Raw genomic sequence first — 16,088 nt, 5'->3', positions numbered from 1 at the left:
ATGAACAACATACTATGAGAAGTAAAATAAAATGATTTTCTATCTGGAAGGTTTAAGAAAGTCTTACATCTCGAGTTACAATTATATGATAAGGCAGGGGTCAAGAAAATAGCGGCAACCCAGCCCACTGCCTGGTTTTGTACAGCCCATGAGCTAAAATTAATTTTTACATTTTTAAATGTATGGAGGGGAAATCAAAAGAATGATTATTTAATTGCATGTGAAAATTACATGAAATTCAAATATCAGTGCCCACAAATAACCTTTTATTGGAACACAGTCATATTCATTTATGTATTGTCTATGAGTGCTCTCATATTACAATGACAAAGCTGAGTAGCTGCGAAAGAGACTTTATGTGGCACTCACTCTCATCAGTTCACACTGTTGCTCAGCACACCATAAATTGCAGTATTAGCTCAACAGCATTTCAAGTTCCACGTGTATCACCATACCACCACTTTTAAATTACCAATTAGTACAGATCATGTAAAAATAAGCAGAGATAAGTGGACTTTGAATGTCATGCTTTTAAAGCATAGAAAAGTGTGAGGTTTGTTATCAAATTGGATGGCAAAACATTATGTTTACTATAGTAGTGACACTACAGCTGTGCTAAAAGAATAGAATATACATCAATATTACCAAACTTTGCACTCATCAAAATAGTCTCAACTCACAGGAAAGCAACAATCTGAAAAATTCAAAAATTCTAAAACAGAATATATCATCACACAGAATTTCTTCACAAAAATAGAAACAAGATTATATCCAAAGTAAATTTCCAGGTAACTCCTTTGTTAGCCAAACAAGGAAAGCCATTTACCATTTATTTTACCAAAGGTGGGTCAATTAAATCATGTTTGACTATAGCAGCCAAGAAATGCATCCATTGAAAACAAACTGCAAGCCTATTAGCCTTTTCAATGAGAACAGTTGCTTGAAGAGTTGAGGTTATGGGGACCAAAATCAATAGTAAATTTTTAAAAAAGCAAATGATTCCAAGTGGTTTTCCTTGACTCTTGATGAGTCAATAAATGTAACCAACATTGCTCAGTTATTGAGGAGCCAATGCTGACTTTAAAGAGGCTCAAGAATTAGCCTCTATGAACAGTCTACGTGGGACAACTACAGGTGACAACACTCTCAAATAAACTCAACAAACATTCATTCAGTACAAACTGAAGTAGAATCTACTAAGATACAGTATAACAAATTTTGGTTAAAAATGTGTGGAACAGAAAAGGCTAACTGGATATACTTTCAACCTCTGTTACTGAATCTCTGTTATTGAATGGCTTTTTTAATTAGTTGCTGCTGCAGATTTGATGTTATTTCTAAAATTACAAGGCAAACCATAGCTTATATGAGAAAGTTACACTACGGTATTACATAGAATCACAAGTAATCATGAGCTGCTATACATACTTCCCAAATATCAAGCATTGAAGCAAGATCAGAGACCTCTACCACCACATAAAGTTACAGAGAATGTATTTTCCAAGCTCAAACTACAGTTCCAAAAGGGTTTTTCAGACCATATTACAAATGCAAGTTAATTTCTCTATTGCAAAATTCATTTAACTATGCAACTGAAGAGCTTCTACTTAACCTTCAATTAGAAGTCTGACATATATTGTTATGCTAAAAGGCAAATATGAAGAGAAAAATCTAACAGAATTCTGTAAATGCCTTCTAAATGATGAATACGCCCAATTAAAATCATATGCTCACAAACTGATGTTAGTATTTGGCAGTACATATCTGGCTGAAAAGGCATTTTCAAAAATGAAATACGTAAAATCTCATTACAGATGAGTATTGAGAGGTGAACAATTTGCATTCAATTTTGATAAGAAACACTAACTTTTAACTACGATTAAATAAAGGGTTATTCTCCACAAAAAAGATTTTATTGTTCTTATTAATAGACCTGAATTACAAAGAAATTATATTAGATTAAATGGGTATTTCAAACTTATGTGGAAAACTATACTGCATAGTATTTTTCCACCTAACCCTCAACCAAAACTCATTTCCAGCATCTCCATTCTTCAGGTTGATCAAGGCAAAAAACTTGAACTCATCCTTGAGAGCTTTATTTCACTCTCTGTATCCCATTTGTCAGCAAAAATGGTTGGCTTTATCTGTAAAACTGTACCCAGAATCTATCCATTTTTCGCCAAATCTACCATCCTGGTTCAAGCTACCATCACTGTACCCTATTACAGTAATCTTCTAACTCATCTCCTTATTTCCTGCCCCTGTAGCCTACTGAAACCAACCAGAGACTCCCTTTAAAATTTTAAGCCAGATCATGTCACTTCTCAGCCAAAAATCCTCCAGTGGTTTCTCATCTCACTCAGCATAAAAAAACCAAAGTTGTTATAATGGACCACAAGAAACTATACGATCTGCTCTCCACCCATCCAAATCACTTCTCTCACCTCTTCTTCTTCTTTCTCCCAGTTCTATTTAAGCAACCTGTACTACTTTTGTGTTTTTCCAACAATTTTTAATCCTATGCATAATCTTTAACTTGTTCTTCCATTGCCCAAAATGCCCTTTTCACAGATAAACACGACTTACTCCCTCATATCCTTCAGGTGTCCGCTCAAATCTCACCTTCTCCCAGAGGTCCTTTGTGACCACCCTCTATAACTAGCAACTGTCCTTTCACACTCTATCCCTACCATTCTGTAACCCTACTACTCTGCATTAATTTTCTATAATAGTACATACCACCACTTGACATATTAGCTATGTAATTAATTGCTTTTTCTCCTATCCCATTAAAACATAAGCTCCACAGATTTGTGTTTTATTCAGGGTGCTGCTCACAAAATCTAAAACACTGCCTGGAATAGATTAATATATATTTCATCAACGAATGAACAATGCAACAACAACAACAAAATTTTTTTCTGTGAGTAATGCTTCCTCAGTTCCTTTAACTTAAGTAAAATATACATATACATACATACATACATATATATATATATATATATATACACACACACACACACACACACACATACACACATACATACACATAAAACTGATTTACCATTGCACTAAGTGTTTCTTCCCAATCAGGCCGCTCTCGAGGGTGAACGTTTCTGTGTAGTTCTGGAACAAAATCATCCTCTTCAGAATGTACCGAGGACTTCATCTTCCTAGAGATCAAAACATGAAAAACTGTGATAAGAATTTCTATTTCTAAGAAAACTTTCCAATGATCACAATTCAAAGAATAGAAAATTATATGAGATCTAAAGTTTAGTTAAAAGAGCTTTTATGGCTAGTATTATTCCTCCATTTCTTCTAATTTTCTAAGATCCTTCCTGATGTACAAAACACCTGCATTTATTCCAGAGACAAAAGGTTATAACTAGTTAATCTTTATGGTCTATGTTAACTATTATATAAGGACTGATTTTATCTGTTCAGCACAGTTGAAACTTTGAAGATTTCCAACAGCCATCAATATTTATAGTACTATGCTAAGTAAGCATTAGTAAAATTCCAGGATGAAAGAAGAAATACTTCTGTTTCCAATTTACAGAGCATGGTGTATTAAACTAGCACTTCCAAGGAGAACAACAATGAATACTTAGACCAAACATACAAAATTACTTGTCAGAAGGCACAGGAAAGCAATCAATACAGGTAGGATTTCTGGGTCTACATTCTTTGAGGTAAGAAAACCCATGAAGCGAATTCCACATTTAATCATTCTTTTTGTATAAAGGATTTTCTGAATCAATGATGCAAAATACAGGTCAAGCATAATATTGTAGTATAATATGGCTAAGGAGGCAGAGGTTGGACACTGGGGTTGCAAAGCAGGAGGGGATTTAGGGTAAAAAAACTGCCGCCATCCCCCCCCCCCCAGAAAAGACCTGTAAAGAAAGAGCCCAAAATATCTACATGGAAATTCCCCTTAAGTTGTTAACCGATTCCTCAACATACAAGCATACAGGAAAAGATGTCAAGAAACCTATCAAAAAACAGCTGATGGGCAACTAAAGAGCCAACTCTATTTCACAGCCGGCCATGCTGAAGACATGGAGGTTGGCAAGCAAGCACTGACAAGATGGAGGAGAGGGGGAAGGGGTGCCGGAGGACCGTACCCGGGATCTCAACTGAGACTCCAGAAAAGCTATGCCTTAGGAGTAAATAGCAATAGACAAGCTCAAACAAAGCCTAAAACCAAGTTTCAACATGATCTGAACAGACAAAAGAAAAAATAACTCTCTTCAGAGTAAAGTAATATTCTACAGTCCCCTTGTATATTTTTCATCCACCTTATCTGGTACAAATAAACATTATAAGGCATGCTTTTTTAAAAAATGAATAAAAGTTGAAAAAAATGTAGTCAAAACAGAAAGAGACATACAATTGATTCAGATTTTAGAATTATTGGAAAGGAGCTTTTAAATGGCTATGGTTATGATGTAGAAAGCTGTAAAAAGCATAACTCCCAGCCTAACGAGAAGAAAAGAGATAATCTATGAAATTATAACTTTTCTATTCGGAAAACTGAGGTCTTGGGGCAACCAACAACTTTCTAAACTCTAATATTCAAGATGAATTTGAATCACAATCAATTTCTTCCATAGGGCAAAGCAGGGATAGAAGAGAGATATACAAGCTGGTAAGGAGAATTTATTTAAATTTTTGTTAAGTTTCTAAACACATTTATGATGAATATGTTAAAAAAAATATCTTCATATAAAAAAAGATGAAAAGAATATCAACATAAAATTGGAATCTATGAAAACGATCTAATGTTCATCCTAAAAATGAAAAGTAAGATATCTGAAATTAAAAACTTAGTGGATGAGTTTAAGAGAACAATGAACATGGCTAAAGAGAGGATTTGTGAATTGGAAGATAGTTCAGTAGGCAATATCCACATTGAAGAATGTAGAGAAAAAAGAAAACAGAAATACATAAAACACAATAGACTTGGTAAAAGGTGTCAAATATGTCTAAACTAGCAACTCAGCGATAAGAAATATGATCAAAGAAAGGGACAAAAGCAATATTTGAAAAATAATGGTTCAAAAGTTTTCAAAACTAATGAAAGTCATCGAACTGCAGACTGAAGAAGTCTTCAAGTAAGATTTAAAAAAAACAAAAACCCTATGTATGTTATACTCAAACTGCTATTTTTAAAAAACTAAGAGAAATTCTTATAAACAGCCAGAGAATAAAACAAGTTGACTTCAAAAGAGGAATAGTTAGAAAGTGAGAGAACATTTCAATAGAAATGAGAAGATAATGGAGTGAATCTTCAGCATAATAAAAGGGAAAAAAAATACTGCCAACCTAGAATCCTCTACTTCACAAAATTATCCATTAAAATAGCAGGTAAAATGAGTTATTTTCAAACAAAAGTTGAAAAAAAAATGCCACTAGGAGACCTGCAAAAAAAAGTAGCATTCTTCCAACTGAAAGAATTATAGAAATACACAAAGAGTACAAAACAAGGACAAAAAGTAGAAAAACATATGTAAATATTAATGTAAAAACTAATGTAAACACACTAATGCAAAAATCCTCTGAGGTTTATAATAAACATAAGAAAGCACAAAAGATAGGAAAACTACATGCAAACAGTTTAGGAGTCCTCAATTGGTTGGGAAGTGAAATAAGTTCAATTTTAAGGTCAAAGATGTATGTTACAATCACTATGGCAACCACTAAAAGAATAATAGGTGTATAACTAAAAAGCTGCTAGAGGAGAAACTTTTGAAAAATAAAACATACTTGATTACTCTGAAAGAAAGCAGGAAAGGAAGAATAAAAGCAGAAAGAATAAACAAGGCAAATAAAAAAATCAAGATGGTAATCTACAATCCAAGTATATTATTAAAATTTTTTAAATAAATGGGCTAGTAGGCAGACATGTGGAGAAACTAGAACCCTCATTCATTGCTGGTACAAATTTAAATGTTGCAGCCACTGTAGAAAAGTTTGGCAGTTTCCCAAAATGTTAAACAATCATACCATATGATCCAGCAATTCTACTCCTAGGTATTTAACCAAGAGAAACAAAACACATATCTGCCAATGATGTGCACATGGATACTCATACCAGTATTACTCATAACAGCCAAAAAGTGGAAACAAGCAAAATGCCCATCAACCAAAAAATGAACAAAATGTACCAGATCCATACAATAAAATATTATCCAGTCATTAAAAAAAAAAAAGAATAAAGAACTAATTCATGCTATCACATGGATGAATCATAAAAACATTATGCTAAATGAAAGAAGTCACACACAAAAGGCCACATATTGTATGATTCCATATATACAGAATGTACAGGTTAGTCAAATCCATAGAGACAGTATATTGGAGATTGCCAGGGACTCGGAGTATGGGAACATGGAGAGTTACTGCTAATGAGTAAGAGCGTTCTTTCTGGAATATTCAAGAATTAAATAGTGGTGGTAGTTGTATAACTCTGTGACTGTACTAGAAACCACTTAATTGTATACTTTAAAGGAGTAAATTCTGGGGTGGCCATTTAGCTCAATTGGTTACAGTGTGGTGCTGGCAACAATTTTGGTGTTGATTGGCCCAGTTCGATCCCCACATGGGCCACTGTGAGCTGGGCCCTCCTTTAAAAAAAAAAAAAAGATAAAGGAGTAAATTTCATGTATGTGAATTATATCTCAAAAAACAAGTAAATGGACTCAAAATTCATTTAAAATAGATAAAGGGGGACATTTCACAATAATAAAAGTGTCAAATCAACAGGGTGATATAATAAAATCTATGTACAACAACTAACACAACTTCCAAATATATAGCAAATCTGAAAAAACTAAAAGGAAAAGAGAAAACCCCACAACTACAATTGCAGGTTTTAACAAACACTTCTCAGTAACTGACAGAATAACCAAACCATAAAAATCAGGAGATTTGAACCCAATGTTCCAATCCAAACTAACACAGAACATTAAATCCAACAACTACAGAATATACATTCTTTTCAAGTGTATACAAGACATTTACAAACAGACCATACAGTAAACAATGAAGCAAATCTCTACGAATACAAATACACAACTGTGAAGTGTTTTGTGACAACTACAGCATTATACTAAAAATCAATTACTGATAACTAGAAATTCTCCCAAATGTTTGGAAATTAAGCAACAATGTCTGAATAATTCATGAGCCAAATACACAAAATCACTATGGAATTTATAAAATATTTTCATACAAATAATAAAAATACAACAGGTTAAAATATGAGGGATATAATGAAAACAGAGCAAAATTCATACTTCTAAATGCATATTATTGAAAATATGACAAGTTGAAAAATAAATGTTCTAAGCTCCCATCACAAAAAGCTAGGAAAATAGCAAATTAATCCAAGAAAATTCGAAAGAAAAAAAGGTTAATATAAAATAATACTGAATGTCAACTATAATTGAAAAATACAAAAAATAAATACAAATGAAAAAAATTTTAAAAAGAAATCAATGAAATAGAAAGCAGGTGTATAACAGAGAAAAATCAAAGCAAAAGCACAAGCTATAGGAAGATTCATTGAAAAAAACAGAATACACAATATAAAGAATGAAAAGGGAGATACAACTACAAAGCTTACAGACATTAAAAAGATTCTGAGAACATCAAGAACAACTTTTTCCCAACATATTTGTAATTTTAGTTGAAATGAACAAATTCCCTGAAGAACACAGCTTACCAAAACTGAAACAAGAAACGAAAAAATTGAATAGTCTTATTACAGCTACTAAAGAAATTGAATTTGTAAGAAAACTCCACACCCAAATGGATTCATTGGAGAATTATTTCAAGCATTCAAGGAATAAGTAATAACAATCTTACATACATTTTTCCAGAGTATAAAAATAAAAGGAAAACCTCCCAACCTGTTCCATGAGGCCAGGACAGCCTTCATAACAAAAACTAATAAAGACATTACAGGAAAATTATAGGTCAATATCACGAACATAGCTGCAGAACTCCTGAACAAAGTATTAGCAAATCAAACCCACTGATAAAAAAAAAGAATTATAGAGTGACCAAGTGAGTTTTAGTCCAAAATGAAAATTAGTTTAGCATTCTAAAATCAATCCCTATAAGTGACCACATCATTAAATAAAGGAATAAAAACACATCATTTCACTAGGTAAAATTTAATACCTATTAATGTAATGATTTTTAAATATATACACACACACACACACACACACACACACACATATATACATATAGATTGATTCAACACTGCACTTGAGGTGTTAAGTCCGTTTTTTTCCAAAAGGCAAGAAAAAAACAAAAGGCAAAAAAATAGAAAGGAAAAAATACAATTCTCATCATTTGAAGATGACGTGGTATCTACATAATCTAAAAGCCTCAAAAACAATTAGAATAAGTTAGCAAGATGGCAGAATATAAGGTCAAATGCAAACATCAAATGTATTTATATATATTAGTATAATACAATTACTAAGTCAAAAAAAGCCCATCAAAAATACAACAGATAAATAATTCGGACAATTTTCCATTACTACACAGAAGTGAAAAAGAATTATTGTTGCCACATGCAACAGGTTGATGAATCTCATAAATGTTCAGAAACAGAAGCCAGACATTGGAGTACATAATGTTTCCAATATACACACGTATATAATCATCAGGTTGCATATCTTAAACTTATGTCTATTATATCTCAGTAAAACTGGGGGAGGAGGGACAGGACTATATACTGTATAATCTTATTTACATGAAGTTCAGACAGGCAAAACTAATCTATTGTGACAGAGGTTAAAACAATGATTACCTCTGGGAGAGGTACTGACTTGGAGGGGCAAGGGTCTCGTCAGGTGCTGGAAATAATCTATATCATGCAGGATTGGGTTGTGATTACATGGGTATACACATTTATATAAATTCTTCAACCTTTACAATACGTAGGATCTGTGGTCTTCATGATATGCAAGTTATACCTGAATAAAAGTGAAAGTTTATTGGCAGATACTACAAAAATTATGTTTATATACACTGTCATATAACAGTCAACTCCATAAACAATATCTATTTATTTAATTGACTCTGTTGTTCTCTTTAAATTATGAACAGATTTTACCTTAAAGTGATTACAGTTTCATCTCTAACAGAAAAGACACACTGTTAAGATTACCAACCATAAAACCTGAAGAATCTAGTGCTATATTTACAAGTTTTTGTTAAAATATCTCCAAAGTTGAACCTGGATGTTTTTAACGAAAAGGAAAAACAGGAGGGGGAAAAAAACAAGAAAAAAAAACCACCACTTTTCCTCAAATTGTGGGAACCAGCCTTACCATCTTGCTGCTTCCCTCATTCAAAACTTATTTAAATATTGACACACACTCACTTTATACTTGTATGAGATTCTTGTTCATAACTGATGAAAAATTATACTTGGTAGTATTAAAGTTCCACAGAGAAGTCCAAGTGATACAATGCCCTAGACCTACCTATGGGATTGCTTTGTCCCAGGTACATATTTTCTTGATCCCTGGAGTAAATTCCAACTAGCAATAGAACTTTACCTTTCTCCTTTTATTCCCCTAATTTTTGTTTTCGTTTATTTCTCGTTCTTGGCCAAGTTTGGTTATGGGTCTGCAACACTTTTGGCCAATAAGTTATTTCCCATGGGATGGGGAATGGCTGGAAAGTCTTTTTATGGTCTGACACTATGGCGGTATTTGATAGATAGAGATAGGCATCTATTCTCTGCCAGAGAGAGAATGTGGTTAAGTCAGTTTTATGTCTGTCTGTGGAACAATATGTCTCAATTCCACTGGAGAGAAGAACAGCTCTGAGATCATCTAAAGTGGTATGTCTGGTGTTCTGTTTATTTTACATATGGCTGAAGCCGTAAAACTGAAGCTACAAGGTATCTATATGAGTCTGTAACTGATAAAAAAATCATTACCTATCATCACAGGTAGTGATATATTTTCCTACCTTCAGAGGATATCAATAAATTAGGTTATAAAGCCCCTTAAAATATAAGAGCTCTGTTCTAGTTGGTTTCTATAGACTATTAACTGCTTAGCTAAATCTAATAGTCCCAGAATTCCCAGAAAATAAAGAAATGAACTTCTTACACTAATGGAGTCAGCTATATTGGTGGTGATAACAGAAGTCTGCTGAATCCAGTGAAACTGAGTTTTGGTCACCTCCAATTGACAATGCCAGATATACCATATTTATTAATAAGTATTATCATTTCATCAAAAATCAAAGATATAGGGGTGGCCGGATGGCTCAATTGGTTAGAGCACAAGTTCTGAGCAACAGGGTTGCCCGTTCAATTCCCACATAAGCCAGCGAGCTGCGCCCTCTACAACTAGATTGCAGGCAATGCTGCTGGAGGGGCGGCCGAATGGCTCAGCTGGTTAGAGCACGAGCTCTCAACAACAAGGTTGCCGGTTCGACTCCCGCATGGGATGCTGGGCTGTGCCCCCTGCAACTAAGATTGAAAACAGCAACTGGACTTGGAGCTGAGCTGCGCCCTCCACAACTAGACTGAAGGACAACGACTTGGAGCTGATGGGCCCTGGAGAAACACACTGTTCCCCAATATCCCCCAATAATTTTTTTAAATGTATCTACAGTCATTTAAAAAAGAAAAATCAAAGATATAAAACGGTATACGTTGAAAAATATTCCTCCCTTCCCTGTCTCCAATCTGCCCAATTCCTACCCATTAAACTTCCTACCTTATATATTCTTCCAGGCTTCCGTTACAAATACAGGCATAGCTTGGAGATATTGCAGGTTCAGTTCCAGACCACCGCAATAAAGTGAGTGTCACAATAAAGCAAGTCACACAAATGTTTTGGCTTCCCAGAGCATATAAAAGTTATGTTTACACTACATTGTACTCTAAGTGTGCAACAGCACTATGTTTTTAAAAAAAAAAGTACATACCTTAATTAAAAAATATTTTATTGCTATAAAATGCTAACTATCATCTCAGCCTTCAGTGAGTTGTAATTTTCTTGCTGGTGGAGGGTCTTACCTTCAATTTGTAAAAAACAGTATCAGCGAAGTGTAATAAAACGAGGTAAGCCTGTATATACACATATATTCATATGCACATATAATTGTTCATATATTAAAGAATATATCCAAAGTAAAATATAAAAGCAATGTATAAATATGCTACTCTTTAGGTAAAGCCATGGGAGAACGACTTTATTCCTTCATTACCACCCTACTTTTCACATAAAAAGTATTTGTCTGTACACTCTTGTATAGTTTTCTAATATTTCCTGGAGAACTTTCCATGTCAGTAATATCAAGACCTGCTTTGCTGTTTTGAAAACTGTACAATATTTTACTGTGTAGATATGACATAATTTATTTAATCAGTCCCCTACTGATGAATATTTGAATTATTTCCAATCTTTTACTATTATAAACAATGCTACAATACTTTTGTAAATATGTCACTTCCACACATGTACAAGTACTTCTGAAAGACAAATTCTCAACAATGAAAAAAATTCTTTTGATACATTAGCCCATTTTTCTACTGGGTTGTTGGTCTTCTTATTTATTTTTAGTTCTTTATATGTACATTAAACAGATTAGACCTTTATCTGTAATATGAGTTCCAAGTATTTTTCCAATTTATTATTTGTCCTTGCTTTTTTTTATAATGCAGATATTTTGTATTTTATGCAGTTAAATTTCATAACCATTTCTTTTATGGATTTGCATTTTAAGTCATAGTTCAAAATGTCTACCAGATACAAAATATTTTTTTCAAATTTACCAGTTTTCTTTTAAATTTTTTATGGTTTTATCTAATATACTTATATCTTTGATCATCTACCATTTATCTTGCTATGAGGTAGAACTCCGATATTATTTTCTACAGATTTCTCCAAAACTATTTACTGAATAGTACGTATTATCTCCATTGGTTTTGCAGAAGACATCTTTATCATATCTAAATTTTTCTATGTATTTGGGTATATTTTTATGCTTTCCGTTCTAACCCATTATGCCTTCTATTCATGACAGTATCACAAAGTCTTAACTACTCGTATTGAGACTTTCTAAGCATAATATCGGGTTGCACTAGTCCTCTATCCACCACCCATACTTTTTATCCCCCAAACAGTCTCTTGGCCAAGTTTTTAAGTCAAGATCAAGTTATTTCAAAATCAATTTGTCTAGGTTTTTTAAAAAGTATTCTTTTCATCACATTAAATTTATAATAAATTCATATCTTTATGACGTTGAATATTCCCAGCTATGAACAAAGTATATCTTTCATTTGTTCCAAACTTCTTTTATGTCCTTCAATGATGTTTTACATTTTTTCATATAGGTCTTAAAGTTATTTATTAAGTTTGTTTCTGTACTCTACCTTTTTGTTAATCTTAAAAATGGCACTTTTTCTTTCATTATATCTTCTAACTGGTTACTGTTTGATACACTATCATTAACCTGTTTTGAAGATGGGAAAACTGAAACTCATGAACACATCTCAATCAGTCCAGATGTGGTAGACCCTTTTCTCCTAAAAGACCCCATTTTCCAGCTCAAAGAAGACACTGAAACAAGCCATTCACATCTCTAAAGGCCCACTGGACTGGGTAACAGACACCAAGATTCTGCCTCAGTGCTTTCTTCAGAAGTTTCCTCTCAAAAGCCATGACAAAACTACCAATGGACTTCCGATTCAAAACTACATATATGTTGAGGAACAGATCTCTCCTTCTCCAAGTGTCTGAAAAGTCAGTAAGCTAAATAAAAACAAATCCTTAACAGAATGGTATGGGTGGGATCAGCAGGCCAGAAATCTTGATAAACTTCCCCAAAACAAAAAGCAAGTGGGATCATACTAAATGGTAAACCAAAGGAGAAAAAATGAGGTTCAAGGAGACTACACTCCTATTTCTCTCTACAACAAAAAGACAGTTGCCCACAAGCAATTAATAAACGCTGGAAAATTACTTGTAAAAAAATTTAACTACCAATTAGAAGGACTTGGGCTCCTAACGTGGGTGTTTGTACCTAAGAGACAGAAGCTATGTGCATCACGGGACTACTAAAGAAGGAGGCAAAGAAGGATGGATATTTAGCTTAGCAGTTAAAAACATAAATTCTGTTCAGTCAGAAAAAACAGAACATGTGCACTGGGTGAATAAAGCTGCAAAACTGAAGAAGAAAGACAATAACCTAAATGTATTATTACCGTAGACTTTCTGAGGTTTCAGCTCCCTATAGTCAACTGCCGTCTGAAATAATAAATGGAAAATTCCAGAAATAAATAATTCATAAGTTTTAAATTGCACGTCATTCTGAGTAGCATGATGAAATCCTGAGCCATCCCGCTCTGTCCCACATGGGACAGTATATCATCCCTTTGTCCAGTGTCTCCAGCTATAAGTGCTCTCTGCCCATTAGTCACTTAGTCGCCCTTTCCATTATCAGATCAAATGCCCTGGCATCGCAGTACTTGTGTTCAAGTAATCCTTATTTTACTTATTAATGGCCCCAAAGGGCAAGAGTAGTGATACTGGCAATTTGGATGTCAAAGAGAAGCGGTAAAGTGCTTGCTTTAAGTGAAAGGGTATGTATTTTCAGGAGAAAACACAGTGTACAGGTGACCCCGACATAACATGGTGTTAGGTTCCTAAAAAATGCCATGTTATGCTAATCCGTGTTATACGAAAAGAGGAACTAGTACAAAAAAAGGGGTTAGGTTCCAAAAATTTTTAAAACATACCATTATATTTTTATGATTAAGAATCTTTATTAAAGCAATTTTCACCAAAAGTGTAACATATTAATATGTATTAAATAATGTTTTCTTTGTCATCACTACTAAGCTTTTATTATGTTCTGTGTTGTTCAGGGATTTCCATAATTTCGAATGAGGTATTTTTTGCTCTTAAAAGCTCTTATTATGCTCCATGTTGTTCGGGGATTTCTCTAATTGTCAAACCATGTTATAGAGTGAAACCGTGTTCCAGGATGCCATTTTGTACAAGGGTTTTCCCCAATTCTTGAACCGTGTTACAGCGAAGCCAAGTTATAGAAGTGTTATACGGGGGTTGCCTGTATATAGAACTTGGTGGTACCACAGTTTCAAGCATCCACTGGGCTCTTAGAACATATCCCCAAGTGACAAGGGAGGACTACTAGATATAAATAGCATATGCCAGTATATATGTTATATCTATGTATTAAGAACCCTTAAAATTAATTCTGTACAAATTGAATTTGGAAGATTAAAGAGGATGGAATTAGCAGCCTACAAAACAAATGCAAGAAATACCAAATCACAAAATAAAAAAGTAAAGAGAAATGTAACATGAAAGAAAGGGTAGCTTAAGGATAACTAATACGCAATAAACAGGACCTACAAGAATATAACTACGATAGAAAAGAGCTAATGATTAAATTAATAGAAATAAAAAATTCAATACAAAGGCTTGAATATGTAGATTTAAAGTCACTGAGCTCTAAGCTAAAGAATTGATGGTAAAATACACATGACTAAGAATAAAAAGAAAAATCTTACAAGCATTCAGACAGAAAGTATAAGTTACCTACAAAAGGGGGGAAAAAGGACATTTAAGTGTATGCAAGAAATCAGAGTACATCATCACTCAGGATTTATCTCAACAAAATATTCAAGAAAATATCAACCAAATAGCAACTGAACAAAAACAGACACAGTAAGATGGAATATGATAAAAAGGAGAACATACAACAATAAGCACTGAGCAATGATCCATACAGGCATACCTCATTCCATTATGCTTTGCTTTATTGCACTTCATAGATACATTTTTACAAATTAAAGGTTTGTGGCAACCTTGCATCAAACAAGTCTATAGGTGCCATTTTTCCAACGGCATTTTCTCACTTCATGTCTCTGTGATAGTTTTTTATAATTCTCACAATATTTCAAAATTTCTCATTATTATCACTTTTGTTATGGTGATCTGTGATCTACGATGCTACTATTGTAACTGTTTTCGGTTGCCATGCTTTGTGCCCATGTAAGATGTAAAACTTAATAAATGTGTGTGTTCTGACTGCTCCACCCTGGCTCTCTCCCTTTCCTCGGGCCTCCCTAACCCCTGAGACACAATATTAAGATTAGGCCAATGAATAATGCTACAGTGGCCTTTAAGTGTTCCAAGTGAAAGGAAGACTTACACGTCTCTCACTTTAAATGATTAAAAAATGATTACGTTTAGTGAGGAAGACATGTCGAAAGTTGAGATAAGCTGAAAGCTAGGCCTCTTGCACCAAACAGTTAGCCAAGTTATGAATGCAAAGGAAAAGTTCTTGAAGTAAATTAAAAATGCTACTCCAGAGAACACACCAACGATAAGAAAATGAAAATAGCCTTATTGCTGATATGGAGAAAGTTTTAGTGGTCTAGATAGAAGATCAAACCAGCCACATTCCCTTAAGCCAAAACCTAATCCAGAGTAAGGCCCTAACTTTCTTAATTCTATAAAGGCTGAGAGAGGTGAGGAAGCTGCAAAAGAAAAGTTTGAAGCTAGCAGAGATTGGTTCATGAGGTTTAAGGAAAGAAATCATCTCCATAGCACAAAAGCGCAAGGTGAAGCAGCAAGTGCTGATGTAGAAGCCGCAGTAAGTTATCCAGATCTAAATAAGCTAATTAATGAAGGTGGCTACACGAAACAACAGATTTTCAATGTAGACGAAACAGCTTATAGGAAGAAGATGCCATCTATCTAGGATTTCCGCAGCTAGAGAAAAGATGCCAATGCCTGGTTTTAAAGTTTCAAAGGACAAGGCTGACTCTCGTTAGGTGCTAACGCAGCTGGTGACTTTACGTTGCAGCCCATGCTCGTTTACCATTCCAAAACTAGCAGGGCACTCAAGTACATGCTAACTCTACTCTGCCTGTACTCTATAAATGGAACAAAAAAGCCTGGAGAACAGCACATCTGTTTACAAAATGGTTTACTCAATATTTTAAGCCCACTGTTGAGACCTGCTGCTCAGAAAATAAGATTCCTTTCAAAATATCACTGCTC

At 34.0% G+C, this 16,088-nt stretch overlaps 1 protein-coding gene across 3 annotated transcripts in view; it reads right to left on the bottom strand.

The window, feature by feature from the left end:
• Positions 1-16,088, bottom strand: part of ARHGAP32 (Rho GTPase activating protein 32) — a 328,994-nt gene that overhangs the window by 208,323 nt on the left and 104,583 nt on the right. For all 3 annotated transcript variants that reach the window (XM_019713045.2, XM_019713048.2, XM_074321761.1), the window contains one exon: positions 3,068-3,176. In XM_019713045.2, coding sequence (XP_019568604.2) covers positions 3,068-3,176 — 109 coding nt within the window. The remainder of the gene's footprint in view (positions 1-3,067; positions 3,177-16,088) is intronic.

This window comes from Rhinolophus sinicus, linkage group LG16, assembly GCF_036562045.2.
Source record: "Rhinolophus sinicus isolate RSC01 linkage group LG16, ASM3656204v1, whole genome shotgun sequence".
NCBI classification, from domain to species: domain Eukaryota; kingdom Metazoa; phylum Chordata; class Mammalia; order Chiroptera; family Rhinolophidae; genus Rhinolophus; species Rhinolophus sinicus.
Note: the sequence above shows the minus strand (reverse complement) of the source record. Positions and strands in the feature narration are given on the sequence as shown.